At 40.8% G+C, this 22,442-nt stretch overlaps 1 protein-coding gene across 3 annotated transcripts in view; it reads right to left on the bottom strand.

Moving 5' to 3' along the window:
• Positions 1–22,442, bottom strand: part of KCNC1 (potassium voltage-gated channel subfamily C member 1) — a 195,486-nt gene that overhangs the window by 42,458 nt on the left and 130,586 nt on the right. The window contains exons 3-4 of one of the 3 annotated variants that reach the window (XM_039536442.1): positions 5,243–5,431; positions 686–834 (exon numbers count right to left, since the gene is read on the bottom strand). In XM_039536442.1, coding sequence (XP_039392376.1) covers positions 722–834; positions 5,243–5,431 — 302 coding nt within the window. In that variant the 3' untranslated portion in view covers positions 686–721. Of the gene's footprint in view, positions 1–685; positions 835–2,097; positions 3,253–5,242; positions 5,432–22,442 lie in introns of those variants that run through there. The other 2 variants (XM_039536445.1, XM_039536443.1) reach the window with 2 other exon arrangements.

Here is a 22,442-nt window from a genome sequence, read left to right as displayed (position 1 = left end):
GAAGAATGAGCAAGGAGGTATATTTTAAGTGAAAGACCCCAACATCGGACTGGTAACATGGTTCCGGGAGAAAATAGGACAGAATGACAACTATCTCAGGGCTTGGGTACTCAAGCTGTTAATTAAAGGAAATACTCTTATCTGAACCAAGCACTGGGTAAGGGGAACACCTGTGTGGGATTTATTGGATTGAGCTTTTAATCAGTATTAATTATGTTATGGTAATAAGGGAATGGGAGCAGATTTCACACCAGGTCTCTGAACAATGTTATTAAATTAATACAAAAGTATAACAAATAAATCTATTTTTAGATCCTTAATACACTGTATCAAAAAAAAACCCACATGAGCTTCTGCAAGGTTGGACCCTGGATTAGCTTGCATTCTGGAGATAAGAAATTGCCCATTATCAAGGAAGACCATGCCAGGATAGAAACAGAGATGGAAAATTACTCCTAAAAAAAGAAGGCAGGCTGAACTAGGAATTAATGCATAATGCTAAATCAGAAAAGATGAAGGAGCCTCATTACTAGCTTCAAGTTCAGATCCTCAGTATTAATCTTCTTCCTAAATCACAGGTCTGATAGCTGCACTTTTTTTTTCTTTCTGGAGGTGGAGGTTTATGGGGCTATGAGGATGTTGTGTGTGTATGTGTGGTGTGTGTTTGTTTGTTTGTAACACTTACCATACCTTTTGGTGCATCTTCCTTGATTTTTTTTATTCATAATTCCTCAGGGCCTCTCAGATTCTGTTTCTTTTCTTTTTCATTTCCATTAGCAGTCCCAGATGCCTTCTTGCCTTCTGGCTCGAATGCTGCCAAGTGTATTAAATTGTCTGATATGATGACAAAAGGGGAACTCTTAAAGAAATACTTTGCAGAAATGTTCAAGCTACTAGAAGGGTCCTGGTAAATAATCCATACATTTTATTTGTGGAATCTGAAATGAAGTACGATGTCATTACTTTCCTGAATTCCTACTGGTGCCCTTTATATCTGACAGCTAAGACATAACTCAGGCACCCGCAGTAGTTTAGCTCTGGACCTCATGCAAAGTTTCAGAGCTGGTAGATTATTAGGGCTCAGTGAAGAACAAGTTAAGAGAGACTCACAGAAGTAAGAAAAACTGAATTCACTTCATCTACTAAAAAGACAAACTTTTATTATTTCGGGGGAGATGAAGAGATACCTAAATAATTCTAGATTTTATCTTCCTTGGTAATATTTACTAGTGCTGTGAAAACGTCAGACATTGGTTGTATCAAGTGTTTGCAGGCTTCATTTGTTATTCACTAACCAAAATTACCATTTTAGAATCAAGCCAATACCAAGCTTCTCTCCAGCATTTCTGTTGGGAACACTATATTTATTCAAGATTTCAGAAGCAAGTCTCTGGAAACCCCTGATCACTTCAGAAAATAATTCTGCTTTACACTGTACAGCAGGCACTGAAACCATGATACAAAATTTATTTCATGCTAGAATTGTTTTGCATAACATTGTGCATGCATTTTACTCAGAAGTACTAAATTGCATACAATGCTGTTGTCTTGTTTTTTAAACTTTGAGACAAGTTTATACTTGAGTATTCTCCTGATTTTTGTACTATAAGTCTCAGTTTTAAAATAACACTTTTTTTTGTTTCAAATCCATACTGATTACTTAATATGAACAATTTGTTATGAAGGGTCTTCACGTTGGATCTATACATCAATAAAATACAACATAACCAGAGCTGGAAATTAAATCTAGACCAGCTGTTACCGTCAGGTCCAAAGAAAGGTCCCATGTGTCACAAGCATGCCAACGAAAACAGACAGGAAAAAAAGGAGTTTCCTAAATTTACACAATTCTAGTTGAATTAAAAGTTCTTGATTTCCATGTCAGTGTGATGAATTATGAAGGCATGGTCAATATGACCGATGACTGCCTGATTGCACTTTTTAAAACCATTACTCTGTATCTTGTATACAAAAAGAAGCAATCCATAGCAAAGAAATGTACAGTTTTATAATGTTTTACATTTTGGCTACAACAATGTATGTAAAAGTAAAGAGCTTTCAAAGAAAATATATAACTTTCTTTTCCCCCCCCCCCTTAAAGTTAATCATACAATTGCAGTTTTTGTTTACTTCATGCAATTCATGCTATGAACAAAACAAAAAAGAAAGGAAGAAGAGATCTTCTACAGTTTTGTTACATTTTGGCCGTAGAAAAAGCCTGCATCTCTAGTACAACTCTGAAACCACATAGAATCATCCTTAAAACCTGCATGGAGCGAGTTTACTTTGTCCAAATGAGGAGGTCTTCTATGCCTGCACAGTTCCACACAGATGTTTATTAGCCATCAATGTTCATCTCCATCTTGCCTTGTCAAGTCACTCTGACTGCCTCTGTTGGCATATATTTAGCAATGACAGGACTTTCTTTGCAAAGATCTGCATGTAAAGAATACAATCAATACTTGAGCTTCTTTCCTGCGCTTTTCAAATCAAGCTTGGCATTTTAGTTTTAAAGGAAAGAGGAAAAGGTAGAGTAGCTACATGCAGAGGCAGCCATATTCTTCTTCAACAGGAATTTTTTTTTCCATGCAGTCAGCCAGACTGAGACCTCTCTACAGTGTATCTGAGTATTGCTTTCAACTTATAATAGGCGCCCATGCAAAGTTTCATCCTACTGTGCTTGTTTGCTCAAACTCCTGCAGGGTTCCTATGGCTCAAATATATCCTGAGAAAATCAAAATCTTCAATCGTTGGCACATTTCAGCATTGACTAAATGCCTATCCCATTCCATAAGAGCCAGTGGATCCACCATTAGCCAAGATAAGCACATACCAGCATGGCGCACCATTAAAGAAATTATCTGGTGCATCCACCCTTCATCCTATGTACCAATACCATGCAGCATATGGCCCACCAGTACTATTTAATGCCCACCTAGTGTCATCTTTATACTATTTAAGGGTGTTGTCACCAAATGTCAGTAGTAACACCATGCCCACGAAGTGCTACTGTGAGACATGACATCTTCAGACTTAGTCACCTGGATTATATGAAACATAGCATAGGCTAATTGTAAATAAAGCTTTTTAGACCATTCTCTGCTACTGATCCATGCTACAAAATAGATGGGATGGGAGACCAAGAACGTTTCACTGGGCTAGGAGAGCTGTAGGGCGCAGACACTGAGGATAATCCTATCGCTTTTCCGCTTATGCCAGCTATGCTGTTAAGGCTCCGTGACATTTCGTAACCTTCATTTAAAAGAAAAATGCAAAGTACAGCATTGGATCAACAACAGAATGGGCTAAGAATGAGGTCAACATTGTGGCCAGTTAAGTAGCATCCTCATGCATTGACATGCTGAGAGTAGTATCGCTTGCAACGTGGTTCAGAAGGCCATGTAAGTAGGAGAAAGTTTAAAAAATGGGGGGAGGGGAGGAAGCAGAATGGTTTCTCTGGAATGGGCAGACTGTATAATAATGTAGGCAGTGTCATAGTTCTGTCTTAAAACAACTGGGGGCAAAAAGTCCGATGGAGGGATTTTTCTGTTTCTTTTCAGTGTAAACTCAATCGCACTTTCCCCCACTGACTCATGTATTTGGATCTCAGGCAAAAATTAAGGTGACTCGTAGCTTTAAAAAAACCAACAGCATTTGTTCAGTTGCTATAGAGATACTACTCATTTGCTCACCACATTTAAAAAAAATAGTTTGCATGCATTCAATTTCCACTTTCCCCGCCACTCCCATCCTTTTCCAGACATGCACAAAAACAACCTCAGCTAGTATACACACATAGTTGCACAAACTATGGATGAAATTCAGTTGGAACAACAATTAAGATGCTCTCAACGTGTTTCGAACAGGCCAACAATATGCTGACATTTGTTACTCTTTAGCCAACCGGCCTCTGTTTCATTCAGTAGAGAGAGCCTGCTTCATGTTTCAGTGCATCATGAGAACTATACATTCCTCATACCAAAAGGTGTGCCATTTGGAGCATTCTCCGGATCCACTGAAGCAACCAAAACTGGCTCAGGCTGAATGAAAATGGCCAGTGCTTATCCAATACAGAATCAGGTAAAACACTTTGCTACAAAGGTAAATTTTAGCAGAGATACTTTCATATGAAAGTGCAGTGGTCCAACTATATCTTTGTTAATGATAAACCTAGAAATTATAATTACATACACTATCTATAACTGGCATTTACTATAGACTGTTGTCCATCATACAATGGCACATGGGAATTCTAAAACCCATATCCATGGTATAGTTTACATCATAGAATCTTTGCATTTTTTTAAAATACTGAATATATTATATACTCTATACAGTACACCAGTGACAGACACTGATTCAATGATAGATAACTCTTAGTGAAATTAACCACTACCAATTAACTTTTATACACATATGTAGTTCTAATTTTATGCACTTAAAGATATCTGCATTTTTGGTTTGCTTGCTTTTCTTGGATTAAACCATTTGGGCAAGATTTAGTCTATCATAAAAAAAAATTACAGGAAGTCTTTTTCGTTTGTTCGTTACTTTAGGACCTAATGTTGCTGAATATATGGATGATTCTGACCATTATCTAAGTAAAACTAAATTACTTCTGGGAGCAGTCAGCATTTTAAAAATTAATTATGATAAATATTAGTTTACCAGAGGAAACCAATTTTAGTTAGATTACTTTCCAGTCCTAAAAGAGGTCTATGCTAACAAATGCTCCCATATGAAGCTCTCTCTGTGTTCAATTATACAGCTAGGCATGACAAAGAAATTAACTGAAGTGCTGTATAAATGCAGCTGAATAATCACTTTGTTTTTCTTGGTGTTTGCTGGGGCATTTATTTATTTTTGCCCACCAAAGTGTTTGCCATTCACAGCACATTACAATCTATGAGTCTTCCAAATGGGCAGCCTTCACTGCTGTCATAAATATTAATCGATGTGTCTTTGGAGGATGAAATCGTTTAAGGACATTGCAGAATATTGGCTGCTGAAGCTCACTGAGCTAGCTAACATGGAAGACTAAACTGCAGTTGCACATGGTAGCTCTAGTAGCTTTCCTCTCCCAGAGAAATAGATTAAAAACTCAAAATGCAGACATCAGGTTATTATTTTAGTGCATATCTAAACCAAGCCCACTAGTCCATGATAACTAGTAGATGACTTTTTCTCTCTTTTTTTTAAACAAGGTCACTGACTATGTGGTTACAGGACCTCAGCTACATACCCTTTCTTATTCCTCCATCAGGCGGGCAGGGATATTCCCCGGTTGATAAGAGGAAGCAGGGTCCATATCTCTCCCGAGTGCCAGAGCGGGTAAAGGGCAGGCCCTCATCAGGCGTTATAGCCTGGTCTATGTGGGGACAGTCTTCATTTGCCAGCGCCGCCTTGGCCACCTCACCATTCAGTTTCGAATCTTCAAACATATAAGCAGAAGGCTATTGAAACACTAAGAACTGTTTATCAGAGTTAAATCTGTAGGTTCGGGATCACAGCTAAGGAGTAGCATGGTGATGCTTAAAAGGTAGCACATTTGTCCTAGACACAGTGGCTTTGTGCACTGCACCAACATAAAATAAAATGCGTTAAGTGGAAGGAGAAATGAAATGTTATCTTATTAGATAGAACAACAACCTGTGGTACTTTCACATATATGAGGCAGTTTCAGAAACTGCTTTGCATTGGTTCCTAGTCCTATGAGCAGAAGACTGCAGTTAGAAACTAGATCATGTTTAGCATGACATAAGATGGCATATGAATGATCTGTGTCTCATGAAAACTACTAAAACACACAGAACTTTGGAGAGGCAGTTAATGGTGAGTTGCATTGTAGTAGTTGAGTAAATTCTGTTCATGCAGATTTATATCTTTGTACAATATTACGTGGGCAAAAGATCCCCAAAGTTTGAACAGTTTGTTTTGTTTTGCTTATATTTTCAAATACACAGAATGGTAGTACACATTTTAGACGGATGCACAGCATACATCATGTATAGGAATGTGACAGCAGAACATGGATTTTAAAAAACAATCCACTTTCTGATGTTTTATTCTGTGACATATGCAGTTTATGCAATGCCAGCAGAGGATGCTACAGGTGAAAAACAATACAGCAGCCCATGGATTTTGAAAATAAATTAAGTAACATTTACCCACTGACTGCAAATAATGAAAATGTGTCATTAAATGTGTCCACTTTACTCCACATGTCCCCATGAAGATAGACTGAGAATGGAATATTTTCTGTATCTGATTTGCTTCACAGTCATAAAACAATTTAAAGTGCTCTTACAAGATTTGTAAAATGTTTTCAAAGTGCAAATTAGTATATTGAGAATATACTCAAAATATGGCACAGTTCAATAGGGACATTTCAGCTAAAAGGAGGGGGAAACAGTCAAAATATAACCCGTACACAAGAGCTAAGCTATGTGCTTAATTGAGTGGGTACAATTCAGAAATTTGCAGCATTCTAAACCTCGGTTGCATAATGCTTATTATTTAGATATTGTAGGGCGCACACTGCAGGTGATCCTACAGTTCTTAATGAAAGGGACAATGCACCGATAAGCTTTATTTCAACACCCTTTCCAAAAACACCTGTTGACTTGCTCCAAGCCCTGTGCAATTTTGACATCTATTTTTCCGTGGAGCTGAGGCCAAGTAAGAAAATAAATCCAAGCCTACATAGAAACTCTAAACAGAGAGAATGCATTAAATAGGATGAGCAAACCTTCCAGAGCAATAATTTCAGAAGGGCATGATGGATAAATAATATGTAAGTGCTTTTTGAAAATAGAGCACTCTTCTCATTATCATATAAAATTATCAGCACAGATATAGACACATATGTATGGTATGCATACTATTGTATGGTATGTACACTGTTTATGTACATACATGCTAATTGCATTTTATGTCTTGATTTTTTTCCCTAAGCAGATAAAGTGTTTCCCCACATAATCAACTCCATTTTGCACCCTCCTACTGGTACATTTTTTTCCTTCTTGCAGAAGTGATCAGTTCAGTTCCCCATAGAATATGGTAGTGGTAGGGGGGTTTTTTTGTTTGTTTTTTGACCAACTAGTTTTATTAATACATCAGACGCAGTAAGAGAAGCAAAAGATAGTTTCTGAAATTAATGATGACTAATTTGAATAGGTTTCTGAAGTTTCAGGGCATAGGTTGATTGTAATTCTTGTGTGTGAATAATATACGTATATTTCATGCTCCTGTTTACTTTGCACAAAAACCACACAATTACCTTAATAACCATGACATCACATGATACTGAGCTGCTTCTTTAAAACTCACACTGATATAAACTGTGAACTTTGCTATTCCTCAGGGGATCCGCAACGCAGTGGGTTAGTGTACTAGCCTTCACATCTACAGGATAAGGCCCTGATGCTACAATGAGTCAAGTACAGGAGGGACAGCTATACCTGCACAGAGCCCCACTGTTTTCAGTGTGGAGCTCATTGCTGCATAGGGTCTTAGATTATATTAATTATTAGAGATGGTCCTGAACCAAACCTGTGTATCTGAAACATTAGGAAAGTTTGTATCCTTCTCCAGATCAGAACTGTGTGGCTCAGACTCATATCTAATAATAAGCAATCATTTAGATAGCACCCTCAAACACTCTAAAGCACTCTGCAAGTACAAGCTGAAATGCAAACAAAACCCCTGGAGCACTACATCCACCACTAAAATGCAGCTATGTCCTGGATGTAACACATCACTGTTTCACAGCACATACCACAGCCATTGTACTTCAGGCCAGGAAGTGAAGCATGCCTCATCCAATTGTAGTTGCAGAGAGAATTTAGGCAGAATTACTCAAGTTGTCATTTGGCTGAGACTTTGGAGTTAACATCCTACTGTTCCCAAAAACCATACGAGATTGTCAATGAGCACAAATGGTCACAACCTCAGCATTACATCTCATCTGAAAGACAGCACTCCCATAGCATACAGAAAACTAATGCCTCATAGTATTGGGCTGTGGCCTTGCCTCCAGCTCAGGTCACAAGTGAAAATGAATTTGAGAGCATCACTCCCGTTCCTGGTTGTTCATGTCATGAAACCATCCCTACATCTCTGCTTAATGGAAGGGGTATTGAAAACAAATATTGAGGTCCATGGCAAAGCTATGCCAGGAAGCGTGTACAAAAACTGCCCACAGTATATGTCATACAATTAAGCATAGTTAGTTTCTTGCTTTCATTAGCATTAAATTTACTCAAATGTTACAGGAGTTTTCAGAGGTCATAGACCTTCCCACATGACTTATAATGGCTTCAGTGACACCCATACAACCCACCTGGTTTCAGGCTGCCTCTGACCCTGTATCCCCAATTGCTACTCTCGGAGCATTTAATGATTTATAAATGCACATTGTTGAATAATAGCCACTTTAGCATTTTCTTTCCATTTCAGGAGTTCCTAAAGATAAGGAACTGTGGGCAAATCATTCTTCTGCAATCTGAGCTACGGATCTCTCTGTGTAATCTGAAACCTGTTCCACCCATAGTACTTGTGTTGATGTCAATGGCAATGCTACACACGAGACATGTAGGCTATGCCATTGAGATCTGCCCTGTGGTAATTAAAATTGCAGTGCTAATCACAGATGACAATTTGGCCTATATTTGGGGGAAAGGGATGTCATGGACAGAAATGACTGTGGAGGGAAGTCTATTTCTATTTCTGTCAATGGGGGACTGAATGATCATATATTTTTTAGATAGTCTGCATATCAGTAATGGATTTACGTGCAGCAATTTAAATTTCAGCCTAATCCATACATAAGTTAATACTCAAAACTCCCACTGTCTTCACTGGACGTTCTATACATGCTAAAACCATTTCAGGAGTGAGGAGTAAGTGGCTGATCCAAAGTCAACTACAGTCTTGCCATTGACTTTGGTGAGTGTTGGATCAGAGCTTATGTGTACAGCTAAACTTGGCCCAAATGTCACTTCCCGCATTTACTTGAATTACACACTTTACTTTAAAAGTATAAAGTGGACTGTGATTTTACTGTAAGGCAACTAAACGAATTAGGGCTTGATCCTGCACCATTCAAGTCAATGGGAGTGATGCCTGTAGCATCATTTCTGTTTTATATTTTGGGATACATATTTGTTCCAAAATGTGCATTAGGCTAAACTTGGCATAAAATAATATCAGCCTAGGTCAAATTATCTTTTCCACCCATTTAAGTATTTTTTAAAAAAATTTGTATGTGAAGGATGCAAAATGACTTCACAGTTAACTGAAATTTGCACTGTAGGCTTTATGGGCCAGTGTAAGTCCTGATATTAGTAGGTCATCTCCACTGACGGAACTGGAGATGTGACATGGGCAACATAGGGGACAATATTTTCAAATCGCCCTAATTCTCTCCAAACAGGACCAAGGTTTGTGAAATAGTTCCTAAATATTAATAAACCTTTGGGCAAAATGGGGCCAGTTTTTATGGTCCTGGTCTTGTTCCCATTAAAGCCAATTGCAAAACTCCTGTGGATTTCAATGGGAGCAGAATCAGGCTTCATGTTAATAATAAAATCTGAAGCCAAGGAAATTGTAGTGACCTTTCCAAGGAAAGATGCTTGGTCTCAGGGAGGAATGCAATACCAGGGAACCATATTCTGCCTATTGTCTCATGTTTGATTGTAAGCTTTTAGGAGCAGGGACCAAAAAGGTGTTCTGCATTTGTACAGAACCTAGCACATTGGGCCCCCGGTCTACAACTGGGGCTCCTAGAGCATTACCGCAATAAAAACATTGTTTTACATAGAATGCCACTTAGATTTTGTTCTTTATAAAAATCTGTAGCATGATATACCCTCAGATTAAAATATCTAACAAAATGCTCTATTACTATGGGAATACAAGAGCACCAAAGAAGCTCTTGCCATCAGATAATGGATATGCTAGGACTATTAACTGAATCATGGTATAATTCATAGTGCTTAGCTCTTCTAGGGCTTGATCTGGGAGTCTTTCCATTGACTTCAGTGGGCTTTGGATCAGGCCTATAGAGAGGTTTCTTCTGTAGATCTTCAGTTGCTTTACAAAGGAAAGCAGGTGTGATGACCCCCATTTTCCCCATCAGGAAACGAAGGTACAGAGAGGTGTAGTGACCTGCCAAATGTAACACAACAGGTGAGTCTCAGGAATAATCCTAGTCCAGTGCCCCATTCCTAGGACTAAACTGCCTTCAAATGCTTATTGAATGACAAAAGCTTTTTAAAAATCCTCCATACTCAGCTGTCTTAGATATGGGGAGAAACACCTGCAGACCTCGCAGGTAAGTAGTTTGTTTCATCATTGCCTTATTGGGATCCTTGTTTTAAATTTCTTCATCCCACCCCTCACCCTCTTTAGGAAACTGCCATTAAAATGCCAAGGACTTTTCCAGACAAAAATTAGATTTTGAAATAGAAAGATTATGATACAAACTAATAAAAGCTGCCAGAAAACTGAAAGGCAAGGCTGACAATCCAGCCAAAACACAGATCTCCTCTCCTCAGTGTGTGGTGTCTGTACTGTTGTGCTGAGAGTGCTGCACATGCAGGAAGAGGGTTATAACGGAGACTGTCCATGCGCAGTCTGTGGGCTCTCCTCCTTCTCAATGGCATGATCTATAGACAGAGGTTCAAGGGCTGCCACTTTGACTTCTCTGCCACTGTTGGCTTGTGCTTGAGTTAGAGGTGTGAGAAATATTTGCATTGAGCCTCAGACCTACTTGATCTGAACCCTGGATCGAATTGTTCACAGACCTCAATGTATCGATGCATCCATGAGCCTCACTCTGTGCTTCTGAATGCAGGCAAATATATGCAGAGGTGGTTCCTGCATTTGGGAAGCCCAAACAAATTCTCTTTTCCTCTTGCCAAACTTCTCCATGCCCCCAACAACTATCCAATAACAACCAACAGAACCGTTCTTATCGTAATGTCTTTGGGAGGTGTGGGTTTTTTTTGTGGGGATTGGGTGGCTCCCTCCTTTTCCTGACTTCAGAACTGTGAAGTGGCCACTTTCCCTAATAGCAGAGGCTGTGGGGTTGGGTGGATTGAAAGGGCACTCACTGTGGGTTGTTGCCTTCTCCAAACTTTACAGGATTTAGCTGCCAGGCAAAGGGTGCCACCTTCTTGACTGAGGTGCAATGAGAATGGGCCACTTCAACTGAAATGGGGCTGAGATATGCTCCCATAATTTGTAGCATGATAGCCAAGGAAATCCTGCATGGTAGATTTATGGGTTGTCTCTCCCAGGGCATGAGCATTGCCAGGGCTCCCTTGCTATTATGCTAACATGTCTGGGGCCGCATTAGCCCTAGATTAGAGAGCCAGGTACCAGGAGACATAGGGCTGTTTCTTCAGCTCCCACAAAAGTACTGGAGCATATCCTGCCCTTGTTCAAGGATCGAAGGATACAGTGATCTTCTGTACGCACATCTACTCCTCAAAGACCAAACCCTGCTGAAGGAGCAGCTACTTGGCACTCCACAAAGACCCAGAGGTGCAGCAGAGGGGTCCTCTTGGCCCCAGAAGGAGAAGCAGCAAGACATTCATTGCCCTATATCAAAGTAAGAAAAGCGGTCTTAAGTCTGGATGTGGGGGTGGGGTGGGATGGGGGAAGAAATGACTGATTGTAGGGAAGGGCTAGTGCTGGGAAGATACTAGTTACTTGGAAGATGAAGATCTGCTTGTTGAGGGTATCCAATCTAACTGAAATCTCCAAGCAAACCTTCCTTGCAAACCAAACCTCTGGGGTTCAGTTGATGAATCCCAACTTGCCCAGGACACTGCAAGGTTTTGATAGCCTTGACTTCCAGGGGGGCATCACGCAGACATGGGTATATCCTATGAATAGTCCCACAAGGGATGGACTCAAACACTTACTAAAGCTCTTTTGGATCTCAGTTCTGGCAAGCATGCCGATCTTCAGCTCCTGACGCTTTGCATTACTCCCAACATACAATATCTCTTAGGTAAACACTGACTATAATCCCCATTGCGGAAGCAGCTGCTCAGCAGTTAGCCTCTTCACACTGTTGCATCAGAGAAGGTAAATCTAATTGAAATGCTATGACTAGAGGAGGGACCATTACACTGAACATCTATGGGCCTGACTGTTACTTTATGGCCCCCCTTTACACCATTCTGGCAGTGTAAAAGGGCCACAATAGACTCATAGGCGCTAAGGTCAGAAGGGACCATCGTGATAGACTGATCTGATCTCCTGCACACCGCAGGCCACAGAAAGTCACCTACCCACCCTTGTAATAGATCCCAAACCTCTGGCTGAGTTACTGAAGTCCCTAAATCATGGTTTAAAGACTTAAAGCTATAGGGAATTCACCATTTACACTCATTTAAACCTGCAAGTGACTTATGCTCCATGCTGCAGAGGAAGATGAAAAACCACTAGGGTCTCTGCCAATCTGACCTTGGGAAAAATTCCTTCCTGACCCCAAAATGTGGCAATCTGTTCCAGTGGTTCTCAACCTGCGGCCCACAGAGCTGTGGCCCATGTGACATCCTCGGGTCCATACAGGTAGTATTGGATGCGACCCACAATGGTAAATAGGTTGAGAACCACTGACCATGTTAGACTCTGAGCATGTGCACAAGACCCACCAGCCAGACACCTGGGAAAGAATCTTCTATAGTAACTCCGAGCCCTCCCCATCTAATGTCCCATCACCGGCCATTGGAGGTATATGTTGCTAACAGTCACAGATTGGCTACATGCCATTATAGGCAGCCTTATCATACCCTTTCCTCCCTGAACAGCTCAAGCTCAGTCTGAAAGACAGCTAGGTTTTTTGCTCCCACTGCTTCCCTTAGAAGGCTATTCCAGAACTTCACTCCTCTGATCATTAGAAACCTTTGTCTAATTTCAAACCTAAACTTGTGGATGGCCAGTTTATATCCATTTGTTCCTGTGTCCATATTGGCGCTTAACTTAAAGAACTCCCCTTTCTCCCTGGTATTTATCCCTCTCATGTATTTATAGAGAGGATGGAACTCTGCCCAGCAGGGAACATCCCTGGTGTAGGAGGATTCCCTGGTGGTAATGATTCTGACACACCCCCAGCAGCCACCAGCATTGGGAGCATAGCCAGGAAGAAGAGGGTGTGGTTGGAGAATTGCCGTGCTCTAGCTATTCTCAGCCATGCGGTCATTTAGGGAGTTAATTTCAAATTCAAGCAGCCCTGAGGCTGCTGTAGCTTATGGTGGGGGCTAGGCAAACCTTTAGGCATCCCCACACTAGGGAAAACGTAAATGATGACTTGAAGCCAACTTTAACCCCCATCCTCCTCTTATTGCCTCTGCTGAATTATTAAGAAACTGCCCTTTTTTTTGTAAAAGTGATAAATCCAAGTTCCAAAGGAGATTGTAGAGACCAGTAAAAATGTAGGACCAAATCCTGGGAGCTGCTGAGCACCTGAGAAACCCACTATTTTTAATATCTGATTGGTGGAATTGTCTCTTTTGCCAGGCCCCTCCCTCCTGCCGGTGAACTCTTCTGTGTCTCCCCACAGTTTACGAGAGGGTCAGAGCATGCCATAAAACAAAGAGTTATGGGAATAAATTATGAATTGATAAAAATACAACCTTGCTGCTTTAGTGTCTGGGCAATTGTGAGTTTGAAATAAAATATATCTCACTTGCAACGTAGAGTGAGATTAGAAGCAATAAACGTAATACTGTTTCTCTAGAAAACAAACACAAAAATACCTCTCAGCCTCTTTTTATCATTCCCTCCCAGACCCCACAAATAACATGCAGGCGACAACCAAAAGCCTCAGCCAGGACCTGATTCAACAAAATATCCATTTGGCTTCCACTCTAGACCATGCTAAGCTACAAAAATAAAATAATGTTTTATGGGCTCCAGACCCTTGGGTAGGATTCAGAAACGTGGATCGCAGGCACAGAGGTTTGTTTTTGTCATTGCTAAATCAGGCCCTTAAAGTGCAAGGGATTTAACTACATTAGATTATAAAAAGAATGATGGGGAAGATATAATAAGCCACAAGCAATTGACAATGAAATGATGGCGTGGAGGTTATGGATGGAAGTACAGCACAGAGAGTGTGGGTTTGAGTCTTTGAAAATGAACTATGATGTGCTAAGATGGGAATCACTGATTTTTAAAACAGCAGGTCTCTAAGCCAATAGGTTTGGGAAATTTTCTGCTGGAGAGCAATGAAAATTGTTTTCCATGCAGACTATCTGAAAGAAATAGCACATTAGCTAGATAGTGCTTTCTTGCATCATGTACTTACTCTTTGTATTAATACCTTGTATCACAACCTCAATGGAGTTACCTATAGTCTGTGACATTCCTTGTCGTTTTGCATTTAAAGAACAGTATTGTAATCTCCTCTGCTGCCCAATATGGAGCTCAGGTTGATGGGGATTGGAGAAAAACTTCACAGAATAAAATGTGACAGTCTGTAACATACACAAGTTGCAAGCAACATACAGTAATAACAAGTAAATGTTAACAAACAGAACGAGAGAGAGAGAGGAAAGAGAAAGAGAAAATGTGAAGAACATGTAAAAGAATTCATTTGTTCCTACACATCAACTCAATTTAATTTTAGCTACCCCAAGATTTTCATGCTTTGTATAGAGTCAGATGTAGTTATCTTTAACAAACACCTGAATATTATTTTACTGTATATTTTAAAACTGATTCTGAAGTATTCTTGAGTAGATGTCACACCAACAGACTTTACATTGGTAGAGCTGAGAGCAGAATTTGTCTCCTCTACAGCAGAAATTTAGTATACTAGACAAATTCCCAGATGCTCTTCAAACCCAACCTACCTCTGAATATTTACTCACCACCATGTTGAAATGGGTCCCTCCAGGTAAGGTTGTCCCCCAATAAAGGTACTTCAGTGAATAAGGTTACCGCCTCAGAGAACCCTGATTGGCCAACATTGTGACATCACTGTCAGAGAATATCACCTTCAAGAGGCGTTACTTCCTGAAGTGAGGTGACAGCATGGTGGCTTCCTGTCTGTTGATAGTTTGGAGACAAGGAGTAGGTACAGGAGCATGAATAGATCAAGTGCTTCTTGCTTTGAAGATACCATTGGAAAGGTGTATAATGCAATGGTGAGAGGTGTTGCTCCTGGAAGTGCTGCCTTCCAAAGAGGTACATCGCAGTCCCTGCTAGAGATGGTCCGCCAATTCTGTACTCTGATCCTGTACTTTTGTGAGTCAAATTAAAATCCTAGCAATTCCATAGACTGCAGTGGATCCTACGGTAGGTCATGTATTTGGGAATGGTGCAACATATAAGCTCAGTCTGGTGAGCCAGGTATTGGTTCCTCGCTAGGTAAAGTTCATCTCCCTTAAGATCTTAGAGCACCAAATTGTGGATCTAGTTTAGATTTGAAAAATAAAGAATACAGTATGATGATCTGTAGGGTATGGAGCATGGATGAATGCAAAGAACAATGAGAGCAGAAATGGGTAAACTACTGGTTACTTCTGGTCTGTGCTTGTTTTGTAAAAGCAAATCTTCTTAGAAGTAACAGAAAGCTTGGATGGAGTCTAAATCAGGTATAAAGTAAGAGGGTTGTGGTGTAGTGGGCTGAGCATAGCATTAGGTGCCTGAGTTCTAGTCCCATCTCTGTTACCAGTTCTTTCCGTGGCAGTGGGCAAATCATTTAACTCCTCTGCTCCAGCCAAACAGTGCTCAGATGTAAAAGCTGCTCTATTTTATAACTGGCTTCCCATGACCCAGAATGGCAATTCCAGCCACTGGGGATCAGTCAGATGGAAGGATGCTCAACCCTTTCCCTCCCAGTAACACCACCTGCACTAGTGAATGATGTAGGAGCTGCTAGGGCAGGCCTGTGCCATTGGAGTATCCCTCTACCGTGAGGGAATACTTAAGGAGCTGGATCTGCCAGATTTAAGGCTGCTTTGTGCTGGAGGACTGGCACAAAGTGGGCTTAATGACCTGAGAATTAGATGTCTGTGTCTCAGTTTTCCCATCTGTTGAAGGGATATAATACTTATTTGCCAACCTCAATGGAGTGTGTCCCCCCAGTAGGTGTAGCTCCAAAAGGAGCTATAGCAAGTTACACTAGCTGAAGATCTGACCCAGTTTATTTCCAGAGAGCAAAGGCTGAACCCACCTAAGGGATAATGGGGGAGCTATTTTTTTGGTTTCACATGTAGTACATGTGAATGATGTAGTGATGTAGTACATGTGAAAAGTGCCCAGCTGACTACTCTGAAAACAGAAGTCCTCTCTTTTAACCATAGAAAAGGTACTGCACAAGCAAGGTAGAAGAGACTTCCCCTTATTTCTTTCCTATTTGATTTACAAGCTCCACTTTAGGGGTGAGAGGGTAGTTCCACATCCATTCCTATTCAATACTTGACCACTCAGCTAGGTCTGCCAGGAAGGGTCCTGGTGGCTTGGGGCTTTGGCCACACCTTCTCCATTACAGCCTGGACTGTGACAACCATCTTGTTTCACATAAGCCTCCTAACAGCCATTGGATGGTAAAAACTTTCAGCCACTGTCCCCCTGACCTGAACCCTGGCTTAGGAGACCAATATTCCATTCACAATTCCCTAAAGTTCTTTCAAATTTTAATGGATTGATGACATTTATATTAATTAAAATTCTGAGTTAGAACAATACCGTAGTTCTATTGCTACTACAGGAAGCCAGACCACAGGTGGATAATTGCCCAATGAAATGTTTAGGAGGTGCTATTGGAATCCACTGTTCAAGGGATATTACAGAGCCGCCTCTCTGCATGACCTACATGAGACCATGACGGGTGCCAGACATGAGGACTTAGTCTTTTTCTCTCAAGCTGTAGGAGCTTATGCTGTAGCTGGAGGCCCGGGGTTAAATCTTGGGTGACACCAAGGTGATCATTATTGCACTGTTTTTCTATAAATATTCAAATTTTGATATTTGGGATTAGGAATTATTAAATGGCGTTTGAATTTTAAAGACTAGAAAGGTCATTTATAATTCAAAAATGAAGTGGGCGGGAGCTTCTCCCGCTTATACCTTTGCGACTCATGCCCAATTTAATAGTCTCTCTAGGGCAGTAGTTGTCAACCTTTTTCATGGACAGACCCCTAACATTTTTTGAGTGGAGGTGTGGACCCCTTTGGAAATCTTAGACATAGTCTGTGGATCCCCAGGAGTCTGCAGACCATGGGTTGAAAATTACTGATCTAGGATATATAAGCACCACTCCCGAATGAGAACTGCTCTGTTCTTTGTGGTTATGCATTATCTAGAGGCTAGCCTACAGCAAGGATAGAAACAGCAAGGCTACTACAGTCAATTGAGATTCTTCTTTATCTCGAGTGGTATTTTGAGTGGAATGTTCTATTCCCCTTATTGCAAACCTGTCATTTAGTGGCCCATCATGATATGTATACGGCCACAAATTCATTGCACTCGTATCTTCCAAATGTGCAGTGTAGGTTGCATAAAACCTGCTTACGATCACAAACTGCAACTAGTGGACAAGACACCTGATTTTCAGAGCTACTGATTACCTGCAACTCTCATTAACTCCAGCTGGAGCTGTGGGACCTCTGCACTCCTGAAAATCAGAGGCAGTATGTTTTTTGAGTGCAGGTTGGTTGGTTTATTTGGGTGGGGGAAGAAGAAATTAAGCCTAGATAAACTTTTCTAGACAGTGTTTCCACTGACAAAAATGAATATGAACCCGAAGGGAGCCCCAAATCATATTTAAAAATGGAGATCAGCTCTTCTTGATATGTTACAATTAAATAAAAAATTCTTAGGGTCAAGTCTTGTCCCATCCCATGCAGAGAGTGGGAGAGTTTGGGGATGGGTACTGGTCATTCTCCCTCTCAGCAACAGAGCATAACAACTGCAAAGGCTACTGCAGATGTAAAGGTGATGCACTAGCTATGGAGTGTTGGTTTATTTTGTTCCTCTCCAGCCCTGGATTCCCTTGCGATCCTTTCCCCGGCACTGCTCTCAGCAACAGCCTGGTTTCCCAAGATCTGCACTGAGTGGAGAATTCAGCCTTCATTGTTGACAATTCTGCAAGTAAGTCACCCAGAGTGCACAATGCATACACCCAGGGATTCTCTCTATCTCGACCATAGCTCAAATAAAGGCACTGTGCTGAGCACTCGGGGTGGAGGGAATCCTTATCTCAGGGTTCTGGAGCAGCATCAAAGCACCTGCAATGTCTCCCTTCAAATTATGTGTATGTATAGAAACTCCTAATATAGAGAAAAGGTTTGGGTAGATCCTGTTGCATGTCAGGGAACAAAAATCACCCATCTCTTTTTCTTTAGGTGCTTAACTCTGGTCATTCTGTTTCCGTCTGAGTGCAGCTAATTTGTGGCATCAAAGTGCAGGCGATGTTACAGACATCAAGAGGAGTTATGGATTCCATTAGTGTTCCAGACCCACTATTATAGATTGGCAAACAGCATCATCCACCTCTTCCTATGGATACTGTAGGACATAACCATAAAGCCAGCACATCTTTTGGGCGGGCACACCGGGGTGAGGACGAGGAGATTCGTGTGAAATTTTCATAACAAAACCCCAAACCAAGTAGTTTGGAGATTTGTTTTGCCTGTTTTCAGGCTTTGTCACCAACCTGAAACTTGGGCCTGTTTTGCAGATGTTTGTGATCTTGGGCTGAGTTTCGTGTAGTTGTCGGGCAGGTGTGGCTTTGGGCACAATCCCGGTAAAGCTGAACAGTTTAGGTTGAATTCTGTTTTCAGATTTGGGTTCACTTGATTTTCACGCAGCTCTAGTTAGGAGACCTAATGCTTGCAAAGCATTTTGAGGCCCTTGGATGATATACAAGTGCAAGGGATTACCACTAAATTATTACTATTTGTTGTTAATTGTCTTTTTTTTTTGTTAGGAGCAGGCTTCTGGGACTCAGGCCATCTCAGCTCAGTCTCCATCTCTGATACAGACTTCCTGCGTGGCCTTGGATAAATCACCACTTTAATCTCATGTTCTCCCAAATACCACTATGTAAAATGAAGATAATACTTCCTTCTACCCACCCTTTGCCTTTCTTGGTCAGTTTGACTGTAAGTCTTTGGGGTAGAGGATTATCTCTTTCTTTCTCTTTGGGTCCCTGATCTTGACAGTGGCTGCTAGGTCATACTGCAATACAAATAGTAAATAGCAACAGAATCGTATTTGGTGGGGTCAGGGCCTGGAAAGGCATATGCTTGTTCTAAAGGCATAGACAACTAGGCCTATATAGTGTATATCAAGTCTGGGTTTCAAGTAGTTTTACAGTCAAGCTACTCATGGGTGAAATTTACTCCTTTGTATCATTTTGGGTCCAATTCTCCAATCTGCCGATATCCCTTTGCTACGTAAGTGGCAGAAAGTGAATTTAAAGTGGCCAGAGATTGTCCCTGGAGAATTCCCCCTGCACAGAGGGAATCACTGCCGGCTTCAAGCTGCTACCATGACTTCACACCTCCTGCCCCAGAAGCTGCCTCCTCCCTGCCAAACATAAGGGAGAGGAGAGACGGAGATGGTGAGTTGTTGCCGGGAGGGGAGTGTGGCAGAGCAAAGCTCTGCTGTGACCAGTTTGTCACTGGTTTAGAGCCACCTTGCATTAGTGGCATCACTTAAAGCTCCTCCCCCCGATGATTTAATTTAAGCCACGGCCAGACAGCTGAGAATCAAGAAGCCATGAGCGGTTCCTTGGCAGCACCCTCCCTTACATTCCTGAGCTTAGGTCCAGTGGGGAATCACTGCCTTGATGTGTAAATGATTAACCCAACACGTGTATGTTCTGTCACAGGCATTTCCTAGGAGAGACTCTATTGCATAGCTCATCTCTTATCTACATAAGTAGCACTTCCAGTAGAGCAGGGCAGAAAATGGGAAGAGAAATAATGGCATGTTCACAATTTCCCCCTCATTTTTCTTAACATTTTTGAAATGTTCTGACCAGTTCTAGTTTCCACTTAAGACCCCCCTGTGTGAACGATGGAGTCTCAGACTATGAATGGCCAGAAAGCCATGTCATCACACAAAGGAGCTATTCAGATTAGGGGCTAACTTCTGCTTTCAGGGTCAGCCTGAGTAAAGGTTTCAGAATCGGGCTCTCAGAATTCTGTTGACTTCAGTGTGTTGCATGCACAAGACTGAGAACAGCATTTGGTCCACTGCATACTTCTGAATCTGCCAATAAGATGGCACTGTTCTGTAGAATGCTACTGTAATAGGTGGGACCATTTCCCCCGTTTCATCATCTTGTGAATTTTTATCACATTGCTATAAAAACAGCAGACATAACTGTACTTGATGTCTCAATCATAAGCAATTAAACAGGCTGTATTTTAAAGAATGTGCTAGAGGTACATGTTGTTTGTCTTGTATCTCCTACAAAGTGCTATGAAACTGCACTAGAGTTTAACAGATAAAAATTGAAGGGAAAATATTTGAATTGGGGTGGATCTCTTGCTAGAGACATTAGGACTAAATAATACATTTTGGGTTCCTAGTTAATCACAGTTAATTGGTTGTCTGTAACCAGGCAGTGTGACTAATCCAAAGCTTTTACAGTATCTAGAACATTCATTCCTTGCACGTTATGGATTTCCACGGAATGCTGAGACTCCTGCTAAGTTTCACACATAGTACAATTCCTAGGAGTACATGATTACTCTAGAAAGTGAGTATCAAGATGGATTAATGCACTGGTGTTCCTGACTGGGAGACAAGGCTGTGCAGAGCTTGTTTTTAACAGTGTGCCTCTGATCTGATTTATGATTTTCTTTCTTTGTCTCTCACACACATACACCTTTTCCTTTATAGGAAGCTAAAATATAAGGCTAATATTTTTGCTATCAGTGGTGCATAGTGGTGATCAGAATCGGAACTCCAGTAAGATGGTTACGGAGCCCATCTCCATCAGTTGAAGTACAAGTGTGTTATAGGGCTGTTGAAAAATATATATATATAAATAGACTCTTTTAATCAATTATTGCAGAAATGGATAATTTGCTGTCACTATCAGTACTTCATATGTACTGTAGCAACAGTTGACATTAGAACTGTTCCACATTGAACCAAAACAGTTCCACATTGAACCAAAGTTACACGTATTCTCAGGATACCGGTGTGGAGTTGAATTGAACTCGCAGAGTTCTTGGGCCCCAAGTCCTCAAAAGTTCAAGGACCAGGATATGTTGTTGGAGGAACTTAAAGCAAGGGACTTCTGGATAAGAAGTCATTCTCTAGCTCTCCACTAAACCACTACGAGTCTGGTGTCTCCCTGCCCACATAACAATGGGATAGCTGGAGTGACATTCAGATGTGACCCACCATTTTGCGAGCACCCTCTTTTCCTCCTGATTTATAGAGCCACAAAGCATCTACTCATGAGGAAGTTACTTCCTTGTCTGGAGATGACTTTGTGATAAGCATTTGCAACCTGAGGGGAATGGACAGATACAACCATATGTGTGCATGAAGAGTAAAATAGTAAAGAGACAGTCTATCGCATGGATTGTGGTCGACCGGATGCAATGGGAGAGTCTTAAAACAGAAAAGAAAAAATGAAAGCTCTTTACCATCTAAATGGATTTTACATAGTTGCACAAAAGGAAAAAAAACCAAACCAAACAACTTCCACTACCTCCCACCTTTCAGAAATTAGCACTGGCATCGTAGAATTCACACACAAAAGAAGGTCTCACTTCCTTTGTGCTTCTTTCAATGACATCAACATGCATGGCTATGAGATGAAGAGACAATATCTCAACCATGAGGAGTGACAAATCAGAATTTTCTTCAAAGTAAAAAATGATAAGAACACAAGACCATCATAGGTGAAAGCTAGTTCTTTCAAAAAGCCTCTTTGTGACTAAAGTTCAGTCAGAATCACTCTATTGGTGACCTGTTTTATCTAACACAATACACGCTGAAGGAAGTATTTTGTAACAGGCTGAAGAATGCACACTGGTACAAAATGGTTATGGTGTTATTTTAAGTGTGATTTACTTTGAGTTTACTGTCTCCACACAGTAAATAAATAGATGATATTCCACGGGTAGAGTAGATTATGGGGTTGAATCATCAGATTGGAGCCCTGTAACTTTATGTGATATGTGAGGATTCTCATAAAACTGAGATAGTCCCATAATTAACCACTAGCCATGGGATATTATAATATATTCCATGGTGACTAGTATTTCTCCCCAAATGGAATTAGTATGAAATTATAATGTTACTCTCATTGGGGTTTTCTCCTATTGCTGCCATGAATCCATATCATTAAAAAATAAGACTACCTTGTTGTGAGATTATCACTCATTACTGTTTAGTACAAATCTGCCAAAAATGACCAGTATTATCCTTTTTCCAATCAACCTTTACTA

This window comes from Mauremys reevesii, linkage group 4 (genome assembly GCF_016161935.1).
Source record: "Mauremys reevesii isolate NIE-2019 linkage group 4, ASM1616193v1, whole genome shotgun sequence".
NCBI lineage: Eukaryota > Metazoa > Chordata > Testudines > Geoemydidae > Mauremys > Mauremys reevesii.
Note: the sequence above shows the minus strand (reverse complement) of the source record. Positions and strands in the feature narration are given on the sequence as shown.